The sequence below is a fragment of the Phlebotomus papatasi genome, chromosome 3 (assembly GCF_024763615.1).
Source record: "Phlebotomus papatasi isolate M1 chromosome 3, Ppap_2.1, whole genome shotgun sequence".
Classification (NCBI taxonomy): Eukaryota; Metazoa; Arthropoda; class Insecta; order Diptera; family Psychodidae; genus Phlebotomus; species Phlebotomus papatasi.
The window spans coordinates 23,902,151-23,926,115 of record NC_077224.1 but is presented as its reverse complement, the minus strand read 5'-3'; the positions used below and the strand labels follow the sequence as shown (position 1 = coordinate 23,926,115).

The window sequence follows — 23,965 nt, the reverse complement described above, 5'->3', positions numbered from 1 at the left end:
CACTGTAATCTTGCGGTCCTATTCCTAATCTCTGTGGTCAGTGATAAGCGCAGAACCATTCTTGGCAGTCTAATTGGACAGCAAGCTCCCTAGAGAGTCAAATAAAACCTTATCAATTGGGATTTATTGCCCTAAATTCCAACTGTGAATTTATTTCAGTACCAGTTGTCTCTCGGAAACTCAGCAGGAGGCATCGTGAATCGGTTTCTGGCCAGAAATCTCAGCTGAGGAGAAATCTTATTAATCTCTCGTGACGTGGCTGTTCAGAAATGACAGAAAAGTGGGAAAATAACGAGGAGATCAAGATCTTCAGGGAGTACCTGAGGATTCCCAGCGTTCATCCCAATCCGGATTATGGTAAGTTGGAGGATTTTCACCTTGATTTTCACTAACTAGTGTTAGAGCGAGCTGTGCCCCCATTTTCAGAGAAAATTTACAGATAAAAAGTCCAGCAAATAAATGAGTAATTAAAGAAATAAAGCTCGTAAGAAATACAGGGTGTTCCAGAGTGTATCATCTAATCCAGAATTCTTTCTTCAGTTCCTTGCGTTGACTTCCTGCGCCGTCAGGCTTCATCCCTTGGGATGGACTTCAAAGTCTTCTATCCCGTGAACGAGAAGAATCCCATTGTTATCCTCAGTCTGAAAGGAAGTGATCCCTCACTGCCGACAATCCTCCTAAACAGCCACATGGACGTCGTTCCCGTTTTCCCAGAGAAATGGTCACATCCTCCCTTCTCTGCCCATCTGGATTCCGACGGGAAGATCTTCGCTAGAGGATCCCAGGACATGAAATGCGTAGGGACGCAGTTCCTGGGAGCATTGAGAGCTCTCAAGAGAGACGGAATTGTGCTCAAAAGAACAATCCATGCATGCTTCGTGCCAGATGAGGAAGTTGGCGGGAAGTTGGGCATGGCGAAATTTGTCCACAGTGAAGACTTTCGCGCTCTGAACGTGGGATTTGCCCTAGATGAGGGCATTGCCAGCCCCACGGAAACCTATCCAGTTTTCTATGCAGAACGCCCAGCTTGGCGTGTCTATTTCAAATGCTCAGGAACTCCTGGCCATGGATCTCTGCTGCACAAGAACACCGCTGGAGAAGGAGTCCGCAAAATCTTGGACAAAATGATGGATTTCCGTGAGAAAGAAGCTCAACGTTTGGAGAATAATCCCGATCTCTTAATAGGAGATGTCACGACAGTTAATTTGACGAGGATTTTCGGCGGTGTCCAGTCTAATGTTGTCCCTCCACTCCTCACCATTGGGTTCGACGTTCGCATTGCCCTTGATGTGAACCTGGAGGACTTCCATCAGCAGCTGAAAGATTGGGCTAAAGAAGCAGGAGATGGGGTTGAACTGGAATTTGAGCTTAAAGAACCTCTGATTCCACCAACAACCCTGGATGCTTCCAACATTTACTGGACAGCCTTCAAGGGGGCTATTGATGAGCTGAAGTTGAACATTCGCACTCAAGTCTTTCCCGGAGGAACGGACAGTCGCTACGTGCGAGAGATTGGAATTCCTGCCATTGGATTTTCACCCATGGGCAATACTCCGGTTCTCCTGCACGATCACGATGAGTTCCTCCAAGCAGACGTCTATCTCCGAGGCATCGATATCTTCAAGAAGATCATCGACAAAGTAGCCAATTGCTAGCTCAAAAGATAAGGCTTCATTGCCTATTCAAATAGCTATCTTACTTGATAAAAAGATAAAGAATAAAAGGTTTTGATCCAGTGAACAGTGTGTTTAAATTTTTACTCCCAGTGTGTTGTTCAGTAGGGGTATTCTGTAATATACGACAATGTCATATGATAAATTTAATTTTTTGTGTCTGTGATTAATTCTGAAGAATAATTGAAAATAGATTCTTTTAAGTTATTGAGAGCTAGACCTCCTTAAAATGGTCATTTGATGCTGACTGGGCTTTAATGCTACCCTGCTTCCGAATTGCCTAACGAAAATTTGTCATATAACATTGTTATATAATTCCAGAATTCCCCTTCAGGAACAGACTGGATATTTTTCGCCTGAAATCTTATAAGCAAGGACTTCAAATCCATTCGAGAATCTTAGAAAATTGCCTCTAGAATGGTTCATTCTTGAGCAGAAATCTCCCTTATATATTTTTCTTTTTTAGGGTGTCTCGACTAAAAGAGAAAATTTCAGAGATTTTCTATTTCGAAACAACGAAAAAGTGTTAAAAAAAAGTAAATAAAAAACACTTATTTTAAAAATTTCGATCAGTTCAAGGTTTATAAGAGAAATTGCACGGATTTTTGATCTATAGGGGAATTCTGTAACAATATGACAATGTCATATGACAAATTTTCAAAGTAAATTCGGGAGTAGGCCAACATAGAAGCGTATGAGTATCGAATGACCATTGCAAGCCGGTCTATGAAGCTTACAGTAACTTATATGAGACGGATTTTTAATTAGTAACTTCCAAATTTACGGCATTAAAAATTTTAAACTTGTCATATGCCATTGTCATACTGTTACAGAATTCCGCTACTGGTTCAGATTACAATAAATCGAATAAATCAAAACAAAGTCAAGAATCAGTTTAATTTGTTTTACAAAATACTTATCATCTAATATTTATTTTTTCCTATTATTACTTTATTTTTCTAGTTTATTATGCCCAAAACTTTAATTTGTGGCATCTTCTACATTGCACTGGAGAGATTTCTAAATGCATCTCACTTTGCTATGCACCAGTGAGTCTCGGGAAATCTCCCTTTGTGGTTCGTTCCTGAGATAAATTTTTTCCACCCTAAGTCTCCCAACAATACCCTGACTAAAATAGAAAGTCTAGTACCTATAGATTCTATTTTAAAATAATAATAATATTTTTCTAGTTTTACAATACAAGTCCTAGTGTAGACTTTTTTTGTTTTATTTCGAAACATTTCGAACTTCAGTAGGGGAAAGTACTCTCCCTTCGAACGTTCATGCCTTCGAATAAGTGAATTTCTTTCAATTTTGCTAAGAAATTTACACAAAATTAACACATAATTATCAATAATTGATAAAAAGCTAACTAATGATTGATAGAAATGTGTAAGACTCTTAGGAAAAATAATAGAAAATTCACATTAATCGAAGACTTGAACGTTCGAAGGGAGAGTACTTTTCCCCTAGTACTCGAATCACTTGAATTATTTTTTAATATGATTTGACTGTGAACTCGCTTCCCAGGAATAAGAGTTTTCGAAGAAGATTTTGAGCACCGAAAAGTGCAGTAGATCTCTCTCTCAATTGGGAATTTCGGGCAAAATGTCATCCGGTTTATCGATAGATTTGGTCGTCAAAGCCTTTGTAAATTCCACAAAAAAGCGCTCAATTATAAAGAATCACGATAAAATAGGAAGAACTACAGCGAATTTGAGCAAATTAGCTTCATAATTCAACGTGAAAATTGTCAACAAAATTTTTCGCCCGATAGAAAAAGAGCCAATTGAGCGAAAGTCTACTGTATAAAATGCATCGGGCCAATGCTGAGTTTTAGTTCGAATTTTACTTCGAAATGGAGGTTTCAAATTTAAAATCAAAATTAATCCATTTAGAAATGGTTCCCAAAAGCTATTTTAAAAATTCTGGAAATACGTCATCGATAAAACTAAAAGATAGAAGGTTTTCATTTCGAACATGAAGCCAGTTTTTTCTTTTTACTGAAGAGTAGATTTTATGAGCCATTTTAGTCATTTTCGGTTGAAAAAAAATTTAAGGGGGTGGGAGGGGGGAGTAAAATCCAAATGCGGAATTTTATTTCGAATCATATTGCCCTCTTTTAAATATGGCCCTATTTTTATTTTATGGGGTTATAAAATTGAAAACGTTAAAGCATTATTCAAAGAATTCTGGAATTATCATAAGTAGCAAGTTTCCCAGTTAATGAATGGTCTACTGAAATATTTTGCGTCCTAATTTATCAAATAAATTGAACCCAAATCCTGATCCTTTTCACCATGTGTGTTTTATCATTTCACGAATTAATAGTAAAAATAGCATTAACATAATTAATTTAATAATTCACATTGCAAATTGCGACACAAAAGTTGATATCGATACCGAGACATTTTCGAACTTACTTCGAGCCTAAAACTTTCTCATGAGAATGAGCAAGGGGACTTTTATTCTCTTTATTCTGATTCAAAATGAACTTTTCGAAATACAAAACTCTTATTAAGCTGTAAGGTGTAAATTTAAATGTCCTGTGATAGCCGAGACACACTTAGTATTGTAAAAGATAGTAGGGAGTTTATCGATTTTATCTCAGGGGATAACTACCATTAGAGATTTCCCAGAAGACCAATGCATACTTTTCGTACAGAAGTAGATCTTGAAAACTTCGAAAATCTATTTGAAGATTCAAAAAAGAGACTTTCTTACGTCTTCTTTTTCTTCTTTATTTACTTTTACGGCTGTCGGATTCAAATTAGATCAATATAGCCAAGTGTTCTTACTTCTTTATACTTTCGCAATTCTATTCGAATTTCGAAGTGCTGAAGTGTCAAAATGTGACGGTCTTCACATTATTGTGAGGAAAGAAACAGAACAACGACGTTTACTGTTCTTGCCCCAGTATTTAATCACTCCATAATCACTAAATAACTCTTTTGCCAGTTTTTTAGTGTGATAATTGACAAATTTTCCCCACCTTGGTCGAAAATTTAGTATGAAAATTCGAAATTGAATTTGAATTCTTCGAACTTTAACGACTTTTTGTGCAAATAGAGTTCCATTTACCTTTTATCCAAGACACTATTGGAGAATCAAAATCTACTTCTATTTGAGCCCATAGAGAATATTTGAGTATATTTCGAAAGACTCCTGTTTAAGAGTTCTGAAAAGCTTGATGTTCGAAATATTTTCGAAAATCCGTATTTTTCAGACTCATTTGTCAATAAGTTAATAGACCAGAAAAATAAAGCTAAAAAGTTTTCAGAAGACTATGGATGTTTTTCTAAATTAATGAAAGCGTAGAACGTTAAGCAAAACTGGTAAAACCGGTAAAACTTTACGGTATAGCACGTTTTTCGAACAAAAGCTAAGTATTCTATATTTCCCAGTTTTTATAATTTTAATCATCAGTAGGGGAATTCTGTAAGTAATTATTGTAGCATTGTCACACGTGAGTTCGAAACTTGACAATGTCAATCGAGTTTTCGAAAACGCAAATTTTCTTATAAAATCTTATTTGAATTGACAGAAATATCAAACAGTAGACTCTCTCTCAATCGGGAATATGGGGCAAAATGTCATCCGGTTTAGCGATAGAATTGAGCGTCAAAGCCTTTGTAAATTCCACAAAAAGCGCTCAATTATAAAGAATCACGATAAAATAGGAAGAACTACTGCGAATTTGAGCGAATTAGCTTCATAATTAAACGTGAAAATTGTCAACAAAATTTGTCACCCGATTGAAAAAGAGCCGATTGAGTGAGAGTCTACTGTATGAGACTTCAGAGAATGCCACATGACAATATCACGGCTACAAAATCACTTTTCACTCTGAAAAAACTAACCGACTGTTGAAAAACTTTATTTCAGTAGGGGAATTCTGTAACGCTCTGGCAATGCCATATGATATGACACATTGGGTTCGAATTTTAGGAGAGTTTTTTTTTTCAAAAATGCGATTCTGTAGCCGTGACATTGCCATTTCAGCTCACGTGGCATTGCCAGAAGTCACATATTTGAGATTTCTGGTAATTCAAATGACAATGAATTTTATTAAACAAATCAACCAAAAAAAATCATAATAAATAAAAGGAATAGTAAAAAGTAAAGGGACTTCATTAAAAAATCCAAAAAAGCAACGAATTGCACTTTCGAACTCATATGATATGACAAAAAAAGCTAGATTGGCATTGTCAGGTTTCGAACTCACGCGTGATAATGTCACGAAAATTAGAGAATTCCCCTACAGGAACGAACAAATCTTACGAAGCATTTCGAAATATCGTTGATATTGCGAAATACACTGGTGAGTCTTGGATAATCTCCCTAGTGTGTATCAGCTAAAATAAAAGAGTCAGAGTTTCTACATAATTTCGAAACAATATAAAATTGTGGAAAAGAGTACTTCATTACATAAATAAATAAATAAATAAAATATAAAAAATGAATAACACATACAAATTTTGCAAATCTCTGAAAAATCCCTTGTGTGCTGTATATTAGCAATAAATTTATAAGTGGATTTCTCACAGAATTTCCGCAAGCGTCTTTCGAGAGAGCTTCAGAAAGTTTTTTTGGTCAGAAGTCGTAAGTGAGAGAAGCTCTTATTCATTCATTTTAACGTGGCTCTGGAAAAATGACGGAAAAGTGGGAAAATAACGAGGAGATCAAAATCTTCAGGGAGTACCTGAGAATTCCCAGCGTTCATCCCAATCCGGATTATGGTAAGTTGGAGGATATTCATGAAGTTAAGGAAAGTTTGGAAGAAATTCTCTGAAGATTTGCCACCATTTTCAGTGAAATAATCCTACAGAAATTTACAGATAAAAAGTACAGCAAATAAAAAAGAGTAAATTAAAGAAATAAATTATAGCTCGTGTGAAATACAGGGTGTTTCAGAGTGATCCATGTAATTTGGAATAATTTTCTTTTCCTTCAGTTCCTTGCGTTGACTTCCTGCGCCGTCAGGCTTCATCCCTCGGGATGGACTTCAAAGTCTTCTATCCCGTAAACGAGAAGAATCCCATTGTTATCCTCAGTCTGAAAGGAAGTGATCCCTCACTGCCGGCTATCCTCCTAAACAGCCACATGGACGTCGTTCCCGTTTTCCCAGAGAAATGGTCACATCCTCCCTTCTCTGCCCATCTGGATTCCGACGGGAAGATCTTCGCTAGAGGATCCCAGGACATGAAATGCGTAGGGACGCAGTTCCTGGGAGCATTGAGAGCTCTCAAGAGAGACGGAATTGTTCTCAAGAGGACAATTCATGCATCCTTCGTGCCAGATGAGGAAGTTGGACTACTGGGAATGGCAAGTTTTGTCCAGACTGCAGATTTCCGCACTCTGAATGTGGGATTCGCCCTAGACGAGGGAATCGCCAGTCCGACAGAAATCTTTCCCGTATTCTATGCAGAAAGATCATGTTGGTGTATCCACTTCAAATGCTCAGGAACCCCTGGCCATGGATCTCTGCTGCACAAGAACACCGCTGGAGAAAAACTCCGCAAGATCTTGGACAAAATGATGGATTTCCGTGAGAAAGAAGCTCAACGTTTGGAGAATAATCCTGATCTCTTGATGGGAGACGTTACAACAATAAATCTCACAACTATTTCTGGCGGTGTCCAGTCAAATATTGTTCCTCCAATGCTGAAAATTGGCTTTGATATTCGTTTTGCTGTGGATGTAAATCTTAAGGAATTCGAACAACAGCTTAAGAATTGGATTAAAGAGGCTGGAGATGGGATTGAATTAGAATTTGAGTACAGAGACGTCTTTACGCTTCCGGCAACAAAACTGGATGATTCCAATATTTACTGGACAGCCTTCAAGGGAGCTATTGATGAGCTAAAACTCAATATCCACCCGCAAGTCTTCCCTGCCCAAACAGACAGTCGGTACTTGAGACAGATGGGCATTCCTGCAATTGGATTCTCACCTATGAACAATACTCCGGTGCTCCTACACGATCACGATGAATTCCTCCAAGCAGACGTTTATCTTCGGGGCATCGATATCTTCAAGAAGATTATTGATAGGGTAGCAAATTGCTGACCCATAAGATAAGGCATGGTGACGTATTATTTGATATGGGACAGATAAGGGATACTAGAGTAGAGAGATTAATTGGTAAGTGACTTGTTGGAAGGTCCTTTAAGGAACCGAAATCTGAGGTCAAATTCTTGAACGTAACTAGTCAAATTGTTACTGGTGTGGTTACTATCTATTTTGTTTGTCGATTGCCTGGTTGATCTGGTTAATCGGAAATTTAGCCATGGCCAAAACCAATTATCTCATACAACACTCCATTTTGTGTTCATCCGACACACTATCCATTATTTTAAGCAGTCAGGAAAATTATCTTTATAGAGCCCAAACAGAAGTAGAAATTTATTCTCCAATAGTGTCTTGGATGAAAGGTAAATGGAACTCTATTTGCACAAAAAGTCGTTGATGTTCGAAGAATTCAAATACAATTTCGAGTTTTCATACTAAATTTTTGAACATGGTGGGGAAAATTTATCAAATATCACACTAAAAAGCTCGCAAAAGACTTACTCAGTGATTATGGAGTGATTAAATATTGGGGCGAGAACAGTAAACGTCGTTGTTCTGTTTTTTTTTCCTCACAGCAATGTGAAATTCGAACAAGATTGCGAAAGTATTAAGAAGTAAGAAAGTCTCTTTTTTGGATCTTCAAACAGATTTTCGAATTTTTCAAGATCTAATTCTGTACGAAAAGATAAAATATATATTAACCAGTAACCAGTCAAAAACTTATCTAGTTACGCTTGTGAATTACCTTTCTGAATCCATTCATCTGCTGGAGCATGTAAATATTTATTTTTATTTGCATTTTAACCATTTTTGTATCGATTATTTCCCAAAATTCTAAAAATTCTGGCTCCTGAACGGTGAGAGATATCGACTTGCGGCTTTTGGTGACACCCCCATAATTCTACATTCTCCAGTTAACTAACTTACCCAAATCAGCTCCCCCCGTTCAACCCTCCAAAAACATTTTTTTTTACTTATTTAAAAATTGGTAATAGCAATTTAATTTATTTTTGGATTTCACCGGAAAAATTGCCATCTTGAATTATTCAAGGTCAAAATTAAACCACCCTGGAAGGCCTAAATTTTAACCAATTTAGTCAAATTTAGATTTATTTGAAAGGTTTTGAAATCCCAAAACCGACTGCATCGGTTCCAAAAGGTAATGAATCGGTAAAGAATCGGTATAATTTTATAAAATTACATTAAATGTTGATAATTTTTTCAAAAACCTTCTTGATTAATTTTTAACTTCGAAATAGTTTGAAAATGATTTATAGATTAATTTAAATGCATATTGAATAGATATGGGCACGAGAAATATGTGAAAAGATTAACATTACTAAAAGAGTACTTCGAGTTTCGAATTCGAGTATCCCGCAAAGTCCCGGGTGCTTTACTTATAAGATCTATAAGATTTATTTATTTATAAGATTTTTTGAATTCAAGTTTTGACCTTGAAAATTCAAAAAGGAATGTTTCAATGTCATTGATCTGAAACTTACAGAAATCTTTGGAATTTTTTTTCCAAATTATATTTAAAAACTCTGGCTTGAGAGAATGACAATGACCAGTGATAAGCCTGATAAACTGGTGATAGCCGAGATTCTTTGCATGCGACCTCGGAATGCTTGTAACTCAGAATGCATGAAAATTCTATTGTGAGTTACTGTGAAGCAAAAACCAACGTGAGGATAACTATATTGATGGGGAAACCGGAAATCGTCGGGAAATGGGATCTCTCAAGGAAAACTCATCAATTTTTCTCAAAGCTTTCGGCTCAGACTCCGAGCCTTCATCAGTGATCAAGTCTAATATTCCGGTTTCCCCATCAATATTGTGAGTTACATTGTGAGGCTAATGAATCGCATCAAGCAAACTGTTGTCGGCGGCCGAAACGGATAAAATTGGCTCGACGCAATTCTTTACCTCCAAAATTCAACTCACAATCGAATTTTCACGCATTCCTAGTTGAGAAGACCTCGAGTTGCACGCATTTCGAGGTCACCTGTAAAGAATCTCAGCTACCATAAGCTTATCTGGGCTTATCACTGGTCAATTTCTATTTTAAATAGTTTGAGTACAATAGATCAGCAAAAGAAAAAAAGGTCATTGAAATCAGTTAATAAACATTAGAGATAGAGTCCGGTCCATTTGGATATAGTAATGGTCGGGGCACAGTGGGTTGGAGTAGGGACAGATGGGACCGATCGTTAGAAAGAGCTCGATCTCATTAAAATTCCATTAAAATCATTTCATAATCACAGAAAATGCAGTCCGGTCAAGACATTTTTGGTTATAGCTCAGGTCAGGGTACATCGAGGTAGGAGTGCGATCCACCGTTGGGAAGGTTTCGACCTCAGCTGCAACATACTAAAATTAAAAGAAAAAGCATCTGCTAATTTTCGAAATACTCGAAATCGAAATTTCGAAAATCGTTTTTTCGATTAATCGGATGAAATTTGGGTGTTATAGCCTTGTAGTACTCCATGAAGCTTTCCAAAACACCAAAATTTTTCATATTCTAATAATTAGAACCGATCTCGATCTCACATGCAATGTATACTAAAATTTCATCGAAATCGCTTCAGAAACACTGAAAATATGGTCCAGTCAAGACATTTTCAATTATAACTCAGGTTAGGGAACATTGAGGGAGGAGTGCTACCCACCGTTGAAAAGGTCTCGGCCTTTGCTACAACATACTAATATTTTAAGAAAAAGCACCGTCTAGTTTTCGAAATATTCGACACCGAAATTTCGAAAATTGTTTTTTTTTTAATTAATCGGATATGCGATTAAATGGCTTCGTACAGTAATAACCTTTCGAAGAGACAAAGCCAAGCCAAACCCATTCGAAAATCTACCGGAAGCCTAAAGTGCAAGTTCACGTACTCGCCGCTTTAGCGCTGATTGTTCTGCCATTGCGAATTTCGATATTTTTGACACTTCAATCGTCAACAATGTCAACAACAGTGTGCAAAAATTGCTGCAAAAATTGAATTTTTGTGTAGTTTTGTGGAATTTCAGAATGAAAGAACGTCTTAATTGCTCTTTCACTCAAAGAGATGTCCTTTTTAGGAACTTGCTCATTTTTGTGTAACTCGTCGGTTTAAACGTTCGAACATCCAACGGTTTTTTAGGTAAGTTCTCTCTGATATACCTTCGAATCGGTAAAGGAAAAACCTCTACCGGAGAGAGCTCTCAAATCGGGAAGGTTATTACTGAACGAGAAGAATCAGTTGAAGTTGGGGTGTTCAGAGCTTTCCAAATCATCAAAATTAAAAGATTAGGGTTGAGCAGAGGGGGGGGGCGGGGCTTGACTTTTTATTAATTGAAAACTCTCAAATTTGATTCCAATCCATTCCATTGCGATTGATTTATTGAGAAAACAACATTTAGAGGTATACCAAAATGGCGGAAGACTGGGGGATTCGGGGGATGGATCTGATATCACCATCTGACGTTATCTCCCTGATATCTAACCTTGGCTGAAAACCGCTTGTCAATATCTCTTTCCGTTCTCTTCCTAGAGCGTTTTTACTACGTAGTTAACGGCCGAACAGTCGGAAAATCGGTTTTTGACATCAAAACGTGTAAATACAAATTTTGGGTCCGAAGAGGTCGCATTTCACCTCGGACCGCTGACCATAAAGCTGAGTTTGTAAAGAATCTCAGTTAATAAAAGTGGTACAAATGAAGGATTACGTTACGTCAACTGGAGGGGGGATTATTAAAAAATTAGTTGCAATTCATGTATCACGGAACAATTGAAAGGATTGAGGGAGATTAATTGCTGAATAAAGTTAAATTTCGCAAAATATTGTGCTTTTATGCGTTATGCCCTAGACACACGACTTAAGCCGAGAGGTGACTTAGTGGAAAATTATGGAAATGCACTTTAACCATTATTTCTAATATAATTACGCTAAGCCGTCTCTCGGCTAATCCTCAGGTCTGTCAAGGCCCTTAATCTCATTACATATTCCCGTATAGATACCTCCCTCACTAGATGGCGGTGCACTCTAGAAAATGTTGCAGTACCAATTTTACCGTAAGAAAGTTCCCTACTGGCACAGTTTGTTCAAACTTGCACCAATTTACACGATTTGTTTCACAAAATTGTTCCAAACCACAATAAGGTGCCCTTGAATATCTTACGAGTCTGCGGTTAACAATTCTAATCTCTCTGCTCACTGATAAGTGCAAATAGAACCATTCTTAAAGCCAATTTAAAACACAAAAACATACTCACTGAACAGACAAAAACACTCGCGCAAATTTCCACTGGTGTGCTATCTCTGGTGGATTTCTCACCATAAATTCCAACTGTGGGTTTATTTTTAAACCAGTTGTCTCTCGAGAGCGCACCAGGAGACATCGTGGGCACTTTTCTGCTAAGAAATCGCGAGTGAAAGTGAATTTGTTTGGATTTTAGCTGTTGACGTGGCGCCTAACACAAAATGACAGAAAAGTGGGAAAATAATGAAGAAATCAAAATCTTCAGGGAATATCTGAGGATTCCCAGCGTTCATCCCAATCCGGATTATGGTGAGTAGCTGTGGGAATTGGGGCGATCAGAGGATGTTATCAATTGCCACTGGTGTGAGCAATTGCGGGTGTAAAAGTGCTCGAGAGCAATGATATTACCGCCTATTTTATCAGAATTAAGACTCGGAATTTGATAATGAATCTGCTTCAAGTGGTTTTCACTTAAATCATTCACAATGAATTACAGAATGAGTGACAAAGCAATAAAAAATAAAATAAAAAGCTACTGACGTTTCTATATGATCAATTAAATGCTGATGCACTCATTTGAACTCTAATGGCCAAAAACGTTCAAAAGTTTCGAGATAAAAAGAGCTTTACATAATTTTTTGGTAATCATTAAAAATTTCTTGTTAAATGAGATGATAAAAATTATTTACCCTGCAATAAAATTTTAGTATTTAGTGTGTATAAATTCGAGAAAATTGTTTTTTTTTTCAATTGTAACCAAATTGGAAGAATTTAAAATCTAAAAAAAAAAAATGGAATTGGTAACATTAATACTGCCTAATCTCTGACAAAGGGCACTCAATGTGTTATGCCCTAGACACACTTGCGACTTAAGCCGAGAGAAGACTTAGTTGAAAATTATGGAAATGATGTCCAACTATTATTTTGAATATAATTACGTTAAGCCGTCTCTCGGCTAATCCTCAGGTCTGTCAAAGCCCTTAAGTAGTACTTTCCCTTTTATGAACAGCGAACAATAACTTTTGTTTGTAAATATGTTTTCAAAATTTTCCATGAAAATGAGCGAGATGACTAGATCTAGATGTCACTCACTCTCATTGAAATGTTAAAATTGTTATTGTGCGTTGGGCATTACGCTAGTGTCCCGGGTTTGAATCCCCTTTAAGATCCGTTTCTCGAAAATCAAGTTGTTCTGAGCGGTTTTTTGCGGATTGTTCGTTAACGAGGCGTGCGATTTTTTTCATTTTTAGATTCGTTTTACAGATTGTCCAAACGGGAATTTCGTCCTTATACGAAAATGCCTTTGAATCATTCCTAATAACTGGTTTTCAAGATCAAAGGTTAAAAAAGCTCCATAGACCTCTCGTTCAGTAATAACCTTCCCGATTTGAGAGCTTTCTCCGGTAGAGGTTTTTCCTTTACCGATTCGAAGGTAAATTAGAGAGAACTTACCTAAAAACCCGTTGGAAGTTCGAACGTTTAAATCGACGAGTTACACAAAAATGAACAAGTTCCAAAAAAGGACATCTCTTTGAGTGAAAGTCCAATTAAGACGTTCTGCCATCTTGAAATTCCACAAAAATTCACTTTTTGCAGCAAACTTTGCACACTGTTGTTGACATTGTTGGCGAATGAAGTGTCAAGAATACCGAAATTTGAAATGGCAGAACAATCAGCGCTAAAGCGGCGAGTATGTGAACTTGCACTTTAGGCTTCCGGTAGATTTTCGAATAGGTTTGGCTTGGCTTTGGAGTGGCTTTGTCTCTTCGAAAGGTTATTACTGAACGGATCCAATAGAGCATTTAACTCTCTTGCGAGGTATGTATTTGACATTGGCCGTTTTGATCATGTCTCCTCTTGGGCCGCCAAAATTCTGGGACGGGCATTGCTGGACCACTTTCAGTCTCAGGCTGTTAAGTTTATCTGTCGCCTGTTATGGACTGGTCGACCGGCATATCTTGCGGAGTTGATTGAGCGCGGGCCGTCGGAGAAGTCTTCGTGTCTGCTCATACCGAGATCGGTGGGTCGCATCCTGCATTGCTCTTTATTCGTTAGGGGAGTCATTTTTTGGAATGAACTCCCACCACTCCCACGAACTCGTAAGCGAGAGCTTTTGAGTCGTTTTTCGTCATTGATTGAGAGTGTTTAAGATCTGTTTTTCCTTTTTCGTTTTATTTTCCCGTTGTTCATTTGTATTTCTTTTTTCTTTTATTATGTACACTTTTCTTGTATAAGAGGGCATGCCCTACTGTTTTATCAATAAATGTAAAATGTAAATGTAAATGTCTTTCACTGCCCTGTTATTTCGATGCCCGTGTGATGGATTTAATCAGGTCTTACTCAGGTATTCGGTTCTCCGAGTTCACCGTTTTCGGGTTCACGGAGACGTAATTTTTACAACTCCATTTTTATGGAGTTACTCTAGAACACTTTAGCCCAGGGAGCGAAGGTATCGGCTTAGGTCAGCTTCATTAAAGGAATATGGGAAAAATATGAAGTGTCCGAAACCATACTGTGTGCGAAGTCTGAAATCCCCGCCCTACTACAAACAAACAACAAAGCTAATTCACCTAATTTCATTATGTTTTCTAGTTCCTTGCGTTGACTTCCTGCGCCGTCAGGCTTCATCCCTCGGAATGGACTTCAAAGTCTTCTATCCCGTGAACGAGAAGAATCCTGTTGTTGTCCTCAGTCTGAAAGGAAGTGATCCCTCACTGCCGGCAATCCTCCTAAACAGCCACATGGACGTCGTTCCCGTTTTCCCAGAGAAATGGTCGCATCCTCCCTTCTCTGCCCATCTGGATTCCGACGGGAAGATCTTCGCTAGAGGATCCCAAGACATGAAGTGCGTAGGGATGCAATTCCTAGGAGCATTGAGAGCTCTCAAGAAAGACGGAATTGTGCTCAAAAGAACAATCCATGCATCCTTCGTGCCAGATGAGGAAGTTGGCGGGAAGTTGGGCATGGCAAAATTTGTCCATACTGAAGACTTCCGCTCTCTGAAAGTGGGATTTTCTCTGGACGAGGGGATCGCCAGTCCGACAGACACTTACCCCGTGTTTTATGCAGAACGTCCCATTTGGCACGTTTACTTTGAATGCTCAGGAACTCCGGGACACGGATCGCTATTGCACAAGAACACGGCTGGGGAAAAGGTTAGGTATCTGATTGACAAACTAATGGACCTCCGTCAACACGAAGTGAAGCGTCTGGAGAATAATCCTGAACTACTAATTGGGGACGTGACTACAGTAAATCTGACTAAGATAACGGGGGGTGTCCAATCAAATGTTGTTCCTCCTTTGCTTACAATTGGTTTTGACATCCGTTTGGCTACAGATGTCAACCACGACGACTTCCTGGAACAATTGAAGAATTGGTGCAAGGAAGCCGGAGGGGGCATTGAAATAACTTTTGAACAGAAGGAACCTCCAGTCCCAAAAACAACCCTGGATGCTTCCAACATCTACTGGACAGCTTTCAAGGGGGCTATTGATGAGCTGAAGTTGAACATTCGCACTCAAGTCTTTCCCGGAGGAACGGACAGTCGTTACGTGCGAGAGATTGGAATTCCTGCCATTGGATTTTCACCCATGGGCAACACTCCGGTTCTCCTGCACGATCACGATGAGTTCCTCCAAGCAGACGTCTATCTCCGGGGCATCGATATCTTCAAGAAGATCATCGACAAAGTAGCCAATTGCTGAGTTACGCGCCAATCATTGTTGATTTTTTTTATTCGACTTGTTTTCGCTCTTTACAATCTTTACAATCGCTTATCATTTTTTGTAATCTCTATTGCAACAATAAAAGTTAACTGGGAGAATTGTTAAAATTGTCTCTCTCTCATTTCATATACATTTGTAATTCTTCTTTTAATAAAATTTATGGCAGTTCCTAACACATTCTCAGAACATAACTTCTGCCCACTTCTGAGATTTTCTTATAATATTATTATTCTTTCTCTTGTACGCGAAACAGAGTTGGAAAGATTTACAGTTTATTTTTTATCTTCTCAGAATCTTATTTGAAATCTCCGAAATCTCTATTAACATATTTATTATATATCTCTTACTTAAATCTCATTATTTTTCTTTTCAATTTTAAAGTTAAAATTTCTGACATATCGATAACTTTGCAAAATTCTCTCGAATTATACTGTTAACTGTTTAGACAATTTTCCTGTCGTCGAAAACATTATCAACAACCTTAATATTACAAATACACTGGAACACACTGGATTTTATTCAAAAAACTGGTTGTTTTTTTATTAATTAATTTACTGATTCATAAAATGAAAGTCAACAACCAGCTCTAAAATTAATTTAATTATTTGGCTTTCAAATGGCTGCAAAAAGTTAGTTATTCTTAAATACTCTTCTCCAAATGTAGCAAAAGAAGAAATTTCCATAGTTTTAGATTTGAAAAATTCTATTGGAAATCACAAGATTTCCATGGCGTTTTCCAAGGAATTTTTTTCGAGTTTCTTCCAAGTAGAGATGGTACAGTAGAGTCTCGCTATAGTCCATATTTGCTTTCAGATTTGACACTTGGGTCCCTCTATAGTCCATGTCATTTTTTAAATTTATCAACGACTTTTAGTATTGAAATTGCTCGACCACCTTTACGCTCTTTGCGATTGTGGTACTTGTCCTCGCTCTCTTCATTATGGATCACAATTATTACAAGTACTCAATAAAGTTTGCCAAAAATATTAAAATAATTATGACAATATTGCATGTCGCGTACTAAAAAAACATAACCTAACTTAAAATCAGTGTTTTCAAATAAACGGTCGATAAATTGTGGACCATAGAGCGATGGCTTATAGCGGGACTCTACTGTAAAATTTTAGAAATTTCACAGCAGTCGCCATCCTACTTTAGGCGGAAATTCATGAAATTTCTGGAAATTTACCAACTCTACTTCCAAGTATACACTGGTAAAAAAGAATGTGTCAAATTGACCCTTTCGCGATACTTTTGGGAGGGTCAAATATGATCCGCCATTTCAAATGGTTCAATTTGTTCTTTCTTTAAAAGATCATATTGACCTTTTGCGAAAGGGTCAAATTTTGAGACTTTGAAAGGTTCACTTTGACGACCCTTTTCAAAAAGATCACCTGTTGAAAACACTCAAAGTAGGTACAGTAGAGTCTCGCTATAGGCCATCGCTCTATAGTCCACAATTTATCGACCGTTGATTTCAAAACACTGATTTTAAGTTAGGTTATGTTTTTTAGTATGCGACATGCATAATTATTTTAATATTTTTGGCAAACTTTATTAAGTAGTTGTGAACAATGAAGAGAGCAAGGACAAGTACCACAATCGCAAAGAAAGTGGAAGCCGTCGAGCAATTTCAATACTAAAAATCGTTGATAATTTTAAAAAATTACATGGACTATAGTACGACCCAAGTGTCAAATTTGAAACCAAATATCGACTATAGCGAGACTCTACTGTACGCGAAATTTCTGTAGATTTTTTTTCAGTATTGCTGAAATATTGTATTTTTATGGAAATAATAATTATATTTTCATTTTTTCGTCATTTTTTTGACGAATGTAGAGATGGTAATAATAAAATATGTGAAAAATAATTTAGGATGGTTTTTCGTGTCAGAGGTCGCAGTTTCTGACAAATAAAAACGCAATTATGCAAATAAATTCAATAAATAGTGCATAATTTCGCAGTTTTATTACAATTTGTGTAGTGATTATGTGCAGGAAGCGTCTCAGCAAAAATCAGTGAGTGAAATCAAAGTTTTTGTTTGAAATTCTGTCACTGAAGATTTCTACACATTATTGTGAGCAATTCTTGTCAAAAATCGCATTTTTGACAGAATTTTGACGTTTTCACATATATCAGTGCAGACGATTTCCTTCAAAAAAGCATTTTTTTTTTGACGAAAATTGGTCCCAATGTGCGGAGACCTTGAGGGATCCTTTCAAAGGATCACTTTTCCGTTTCAAGTGAAGATTTTACACAACAATTTCTTCTAAAATTTGAGCAGTAAGTGCTCAATTATTACTTGTGGCACCTTGATAACATCCAAGCAAACGGAATGATTTCATTTTCCTATATGATATTGTTTTTTTTTTCATTGGAAATTTGATGTGAAAAATTGCAAAATTTTCATCATTGCAAAAGATCAATTTGACCCATTTTAATCTCTGTTGTTGCAAATTAATGTTCTTTTGAGTAAAGTATTGTGCTACAGACAAGCACAACTTATAAAGAAAGACAATAAAAAAGTTACTCAGGGATTTTTGTTTTGAATGTCTAATGGAAAGAAATTAAACAGTTATCTTTTTGAAAGGTTCAAGTTAAGGAACATTTCAAAGGGTCACTGTACGGGACCCTTTACTTGGGTCGTCCAATTGATCTTTTAAAGAATGATTAATTTCACCCATTTGCTTTGATCAAATTGACTCTTTCAGGCAATGACCCTTTTAGAAGGATCCCAAGTGACCCTTTTATTTTTACCACAGTGTACTTGCATAAATGCTCATTCAATAAGTTCGAATGATGACACATAGATAGCGCCATTATTAAAAAATCGTAAAGGCATGAATTAGGGGAAAGTACTTTCCCTTCGAACGTTCATGCCTTCGATTAATGTGAATTTTCTTTTAGTTTTCCTAAGATATTTACACATTTCCATTAAACAATAGTTGGCTCAACAATAATTGTTGATAATACCATGATAATTTAATGTAAATATCTTACAAACAGAAGAAATTCACATTATTCGAAGGCATGAACGTTCGAAGGGAGAGCACTTTCCCCTAGACATCTTTGAAATGACACATTCCGTCAAATTACGCCGTGAATTCTGTCAAAACGAGTGTGGATGCAGATCTACAAAGTGGTTAGCGTAAGTGAAAATATGATAAATTTGGTCCTCAGTGCCTTGTGGTGGAAGTGAATGATTGTGATATGCATCCAATTGTTACAAGCACCTTCAGAGTCCGAAGGTACTTGTGATAATTGGATGCATAGTATGGGCATATTTGTTTGAGGATGTTCATCCTGTGCGTCTGCTCCCACCATCGCTACGCCCTTGGAGGAATGGATACAGAAAAAACGCGAATGTCTAGGGTGATCAGTGATCATTCCATGTGGTTGAGCGTTGTTGAAGGGACTGGGTGTATGAACTGAACATTTATCTTGTTATCGCAAGATGCGTAATTATTTACGCCATATTTTTACTTAAGGTTTTAACGTAGCCGAGTTTCGATAGAAGATAAGTATTCTCATTTTGTGTGAAATTCAACAATTAAAAATGAGTGACAGGTATTTTGGAGTGAGTAAGAGTGCATATTTCAGATAAAATAAATTTAAATTGAATTTAAGGTAATTATATTTATTAATGACGCTGGCACAACTTTTCAATTGAGTGAAGTTCAATCAATTGAAATTTTACCTCTCACTCTTTCAAACTGAAATAAGATATTTTGGTCTCCTTCTGTCAAATGAAAATTGAAATTTCAATTTAATTTTCAATTTCAATTTCTATCTTCATTTGACGGAAAGGGACAGCTATATCTGTTTTCGGTTTGAAAGAGTAAGAGGTATAATTTCAATCGATTGAAATTCACTCAAATGAAAAGGTGTGCCAGAGCCATAAGTAAAAAAAAATTTCAAAAGATTGAAAACTATTTTCAATACACCTTTTAAGGAGACCTCACCAGCTGCAGTCTACAGAAGTAGACATAAAATGTTCCAAGAATTCTCTGAATTTGAGTTCACGATTTCTTGGACGAAACTCCAAGAAAAGACAAAGAAGAAACTGATTGATGAAAAAACGTTAAATTGTTCAGAAAAATCAGAAGTTGTTAGTATGATAGTTACCGAACTTCGAAAAATGAGAGAATACATACCAACGATTATTCTTGTAATCTTTTTTTACTGTGTAGGGTGGAATCACTACTTCTCGCCAGTGCACCACTTTTCGCCACTTATATTGAAATCGCCGTTTTTCGCGATTTGTGAAATAAATTAGCCGCAAAGTTCTTTGTATTTTTACTGCTGCTACGTATAGAGTCAATTAATAAAAATTATTCGTGTTGGATTTAAGATTTTGAGCATTTTTTGGAGTAATATTTTAAGCAAGTGCTTCGAATCCAATGTTTCTTACCAAATTTACTAAGTGTCATCAAATTTTTAACAAGCAAAATATACTTAATATAAATGAGGCATGGCGAAAAGTGTTTATATTATGGAATTGATTTTACCACCTGTCGACATCTCTTTTCAATAGGCGACACTAACTTCACTTTGGTAGATTCTCAGTTGTCAAATCTGCATTGTTTACTTTCTGCAATAGACTTATAATTTGATTTCTCATACGAAAGTGAAGAAAAATCGTCTAAAGTGTGTAATAATAAGGTGATCATGAAGAACAAGAAATGCTGAATGTATTCTTTTCATAACATTGCCTAAAATAATCGAGTTTGGACCTTTTCAAGTGGGTGGCGAAAAGCGGTTACAAAACTGTCGAAAAGTGGTAAAAAGTGGATACAAAGTGGTTATTTTTGCATTGTTAATAAAAATCAATTTTTAAGTAGTCCAGCGTTAAATTCTAAGACTTTTGTTTTCACGAATCTAGAGCCAACACATCTAAGTAGTTTTGTGTCACGTTTGAGTTATCTAGTAATAAGAGTTCAAAAGTTATAATAAAATTAATTCCTCTTTTTCCTAAACATGGCGATAAGTGGTTACTCCACCATACAACCTTCTCCTTTGTGATTGTGTATAAAATTTAGGAAAAATTGTCTTTAAATAGTCAGCAATATTTTCCACAAAATAAATTGACAAAAATCTAATTTTAATCTAATTTTGCTGATCTATTTTAGAATGAATGAAATGCACAAATTCGTCCCTAACAGTTCAGCTCAGGAAATTAAAACACAAACATTACGAGACACAGAGAAAAACGGAGAAGTCATAAGCATTAGATATAATTGTCGAAGAAGTCGACATCGAGGGAATTTGTCAATATTAAATCAAGATTACACAGCCAATGAAGAAGCATTTCAGCCATTTGGCTTCGGAGGGTGCGCACCAATTCTACACAATTAAAGGAATTTATGTCCATATTGAAGCAAATTCCCTACGCTTGTGTAGGAAAAACTCTTCAATATGGACATTAAATTGCTCTAGTGTGTAGAGACCATAAGACGGCGGCAGACGCAATATGTTATGTAGAATTATTTTAAATTAATATTGTGTTTTAAGTGAAAATAAAATTATTTAGTAAAAAAAACTAAAATGTTTGTAGTTTTAACGGTATTATTATTCAAATATAAGCCACGAAAAATATACGAAATTCTGCCGCAATTCAGCAGATTATTCGGCAGAATTTCGGCAGAAAATCTTCCGCAGCATTCTGACGAATTTTTTCCTAAGCCCAAAATAAATGTCGTAGGAATATCTACAGATTTCTCAGCAGATACCTACCTAGGTACAGATGCCGTACCTCAAAATCTAAACAACGTCCCTGAACCAACGGAGCAATATGGGCAGAAGCGAGAGGCCATAAATAAAGGAGAAACGTCAATCCCGGAAATTGTCAGAAAGTAGCCTGCATTGCAAACCTTTGAAGGGGTGTGTAACCACGATCACTAGGTGCGACATTTCGAAATTAAGAACGAAAATTATACAAAAAACGAGCATAATTGAGTAAGTATGCGTCGTGCAGCCCTGAACCAATATTTTGCGAGAGCAAAACCCATCTGTAGTGGAACAAAACATTCCTGAAAACGCACCTGATCAGTTATCCTCCTGCAGGATAACAGAAAATGAACGAAAATGATTGTTAAAAATTATTGGTGATTTTTTTAGGGAAAATGTTAGCGCCATTTTTCAAAGATGACTATGCCGAACTATTTATTCGTGAAAATGGTAAGCATAATAAAAACTAATTTAGTTAAAAGTATTAACTTTTTTTGTCTGCAAATATAAGAGGGAACGAAAGATATCGTCGGTTGCGGCTACCTCTGTCGTATCTACATTTCTTTTGTGTCAGCATTTCAAGCAAGAGGAGACGTCTGTATTGTAGCTTGCTCCGAATGCAGATATAAAAGAAATGCAGATACGATAGAGGTAGCCGCAACCGACGATATATCTGAAAGGGTCGCGGTTAAAATCGCGAAAGCCAAAATCCCGAAAGCCAAAATCCCGAAACCAAAATTCCAAATTCTTAAAAGTGTCATAGCTTTCATAGCAAAGGAAATCTTGTATGTCTTGGGAAATTATTCTATACATTATCCTCCATATATTTTCATTCCTTTCAATATTTTGAACATTCGGGATTTTGGCCCTTTCGGGATTTTGGCTGCCTCCGATCTGTAATCTTTGTTATCCCAGATGCATGATCCGATAAACGTTCGCTAACCCATTTTGACACTCACTATGCACTACATCAAGAAATAAATGAAACTAAATTCGTTCACTTTCAGAACTTTCCAATTCTATGGAAAACATACAGCAACAAATATTGCCCGAGAAATCAATGAAGTACTCTCTGATTTTGTGATTCATGCCAAATGCATTTCGAAGGTACCACACCTTCCTGTATTATGGAATTTATCCGCTTATAATGGATCCATTAGGACAATGCTTTCAGGCTTCGCTTACACTCTGGCTTCGAACATTTCATATCTTTTACATATTTCTTTAATGAATCTGACCTAGGGGAATGTAGGCAAGGTTCGCACAGTGTGAACCTTCAAACGATGCGAATTTTCTCTTTGTTTGCAAAAAGCTAGTTTTTCATTTCATAGCCATAAGATAGATAATTTAACCTCATGAGATGTGATGAGAAATGACGAACTATCTCTTTGCAAACAAAGAGAAAATTCGCATCGTTTGAAGGTTCACACTATGCGAACCTTGCCTACATTCCCCTAATAGCAATGTATTATAATATTCAGTCTCAAGTCATACATACTCTCAAAAAATTAGGTCCGATTCATTAAAAGAATATAGAAAAATATGAAATGTTCGATGCCAAAGTATGTGCGAAGCCTGAAATCCTTCCCCTAGTAAATTGCATCATTTTCCATAGGATTACATTAGATTACCTTGGAAGAAAACATGTTAAAAATATTCATTGGAAAACTCGTACAATTCTTTCATCTTTTTTTAAGTCATGGAAAACTATCTGAATCACCGCTTAAAAAATTACACAAAAAAATTGTGCATAGAAAAAAACATAAAATTATTCGTAAATATTTGTGAATTTGTACTGAAGACGTAGAAAAAAAACTTGTAAATCATAGGGCAAGTGTGCCAAATTTCGGCCAGCTTTATATTTCGGCCACTTTGAGTGTAATTTCGGCCAAACAATTAAATGAATTACAATTATGGATTGAATCTTCGAATAATCAATGAATTCACACGATGTTGTTGTAGACAATTTAAGCTTCTCAAGAGCCTAAAAGACACTTCCTGGACAATCAGAATTAACTAAAATCAGGAAGAATAGGAAAAACTTCCCTGAAAGGAATCTCCCGCGCTGCCAAATGTCAAAATTATCGGCCATATTGGCAAAAATGTCGCTCCCGCAAATGTCAAAAAGCAAATGGCGGGCATTGGCGGGATAACCTTACATTTGACCTCTAGATTTTTGGGGACGAGCGTACCCAAAAAGTTTGAACAAGTTTTTTTTTGAAAATTTAAGAAAAAAATATTTTTCGAATTTATGCAATCTGTAATTGTTAATTATCATACTTATTGGCCCCGAGAGGTTTTTTCTTATTCTGGTCTAGAAATATCAAAAAAGTCACAATATCTGCAAGGAAACAAAAAATCGAAAAAAAATAACGATTTTTGACCAAGAATATCTTAGCTCAAGAGTTAATTGGGATCATGCAAAAAATATCCTAGATTTGGACATCCTTATAGTTTGTAATCATCCACAAAAATCAGATTTTTATCGATTCTAAATAGTCTAAAAAAAATCTCTTTTCCATA

The 23,965-nt window shown here is 36.5% G+C and overlaps 3 protein-coding genes and 1 long non-coding RNA gene across 4 annotated transcripts; 3 read left to right on the top strand and 1 right to left on the bottom strand.

Moving 5' to 3' along the window:
- Positions 1–24: 24 nt before the first annotated feature.
- LOC129808297 (uncharacterized) lies at positions 25–683 on the bottom strand. Its single transcript, XR_008752362.1, has 3 exons — positions 321–683; positions 163–259; positions 25–89 (listed from the first exon to the last, which is right to left on the bottom strand). It is a non-coding gene; the product is annotated as an uncharacterized LOC129808297 (long non-coding RNA).
- Positions 168–1,740, top strand: LOC129808279 (aminoacylase-1-like). Its single transcript, XM_055858119.1, has 2 exons — positions 168–357; positions 541–1,740. Exons 1-2 carry the CDS (start codon positions 270–272, stop codon positions 1,653–1,655), a joined length of 1,203 nt encoding a protein of 400 aa, XP_055714094.1. The 5' UTR covers positions 168–269; the 3' UTR covers positions 1,656–1,740.
- Positions 1,741–6,315: 4,575 nt separating this feature from the next.
- LOC129805221 (aminoacylase-1-like) lies at positions 6,316–7,742 on the top strand. Its single transcript, XM_055852994.1, has 2 exons — positions 6,316–6,412; positions 6,628–7,742. The coding sequence occupies exons 1-2, from the start codon at positions 6,325–6,327 to the stop codon at positions 7,740–7,742; spliced, it is 1,203 nt and encodes a 400-aa protein (XP_055708969.1). The 5' UTR covers positions 6,316–6,324.
- A 4,263-nt stretch (positions 7,743–12,005) lies between these two features.
- LOC129808278 (aminoacylase-1-like) lies at positions 12,006–15,819 on the top strand. The gene is made up of 2 exons (XM_055858118.1): positions 12,006–12,293; positions 14,577–15,819. Exons 1-2 carry the CDS (start codon positions 12,206–12,208, stop codon positions 15,689–15,691), a joined length of 1,203 nt encoding a protein of 400 aa, XP_055714093.1. The 5' UTR covers positions 12,006–12,205; the 3' UTR covers positions 15,692–15,819.
- The last annotated feature ends 8,146 nt before the right edge of the window (positions 15,820–23,965 follow it).

Excerpts from the sequence above, each read along its gene's own strand:
- LOC129808278 (XM_055858118.1), top strand. The coding sequence starts at position 12,206 with ATGACAGAAAAGTGGGAAAATAATGAAGAAATCAAAATCTTCAGGGAA. Across the intron at positions 12,294-14,576 it reads TCATCCCAATCCGGATTATG|TTCCTTGCGTTGACTTCCTG; the intron begins GTGAGTAGCTGT and ends TATGTTTTCTAG.
- LOC129808279 (XM_055858119.1), top strand. The coding sequence starts at position 270 with ATGACAGAAAAGTGGGAAAATAACGAGGAGATCAAGATCTTCAGGGAG. Across the intron at positions 358-540 it reads TCATCCCAATCCGGATTATG|TTCCTTGCGTTGACTTCCTG; the intron begins GTAAGTTGGAGG and ends TTCTTTCTTCAG.
- LOC129805221 (XM_055852994.1), top strand. The coding sequence starts at position 6,325 with ATGACGGAAAAGTGGGAAAATAACGAGGAGATCAAAATCTTCAGGGAG. Across the intron at positions 6,413-6,627 it reads TCATCCCAATCCGGATTATG|TTCCTTGCGTTGACTTCCTG; the intron begins GTAAGTTGGAGG and ends CTTTTCCTTCAG.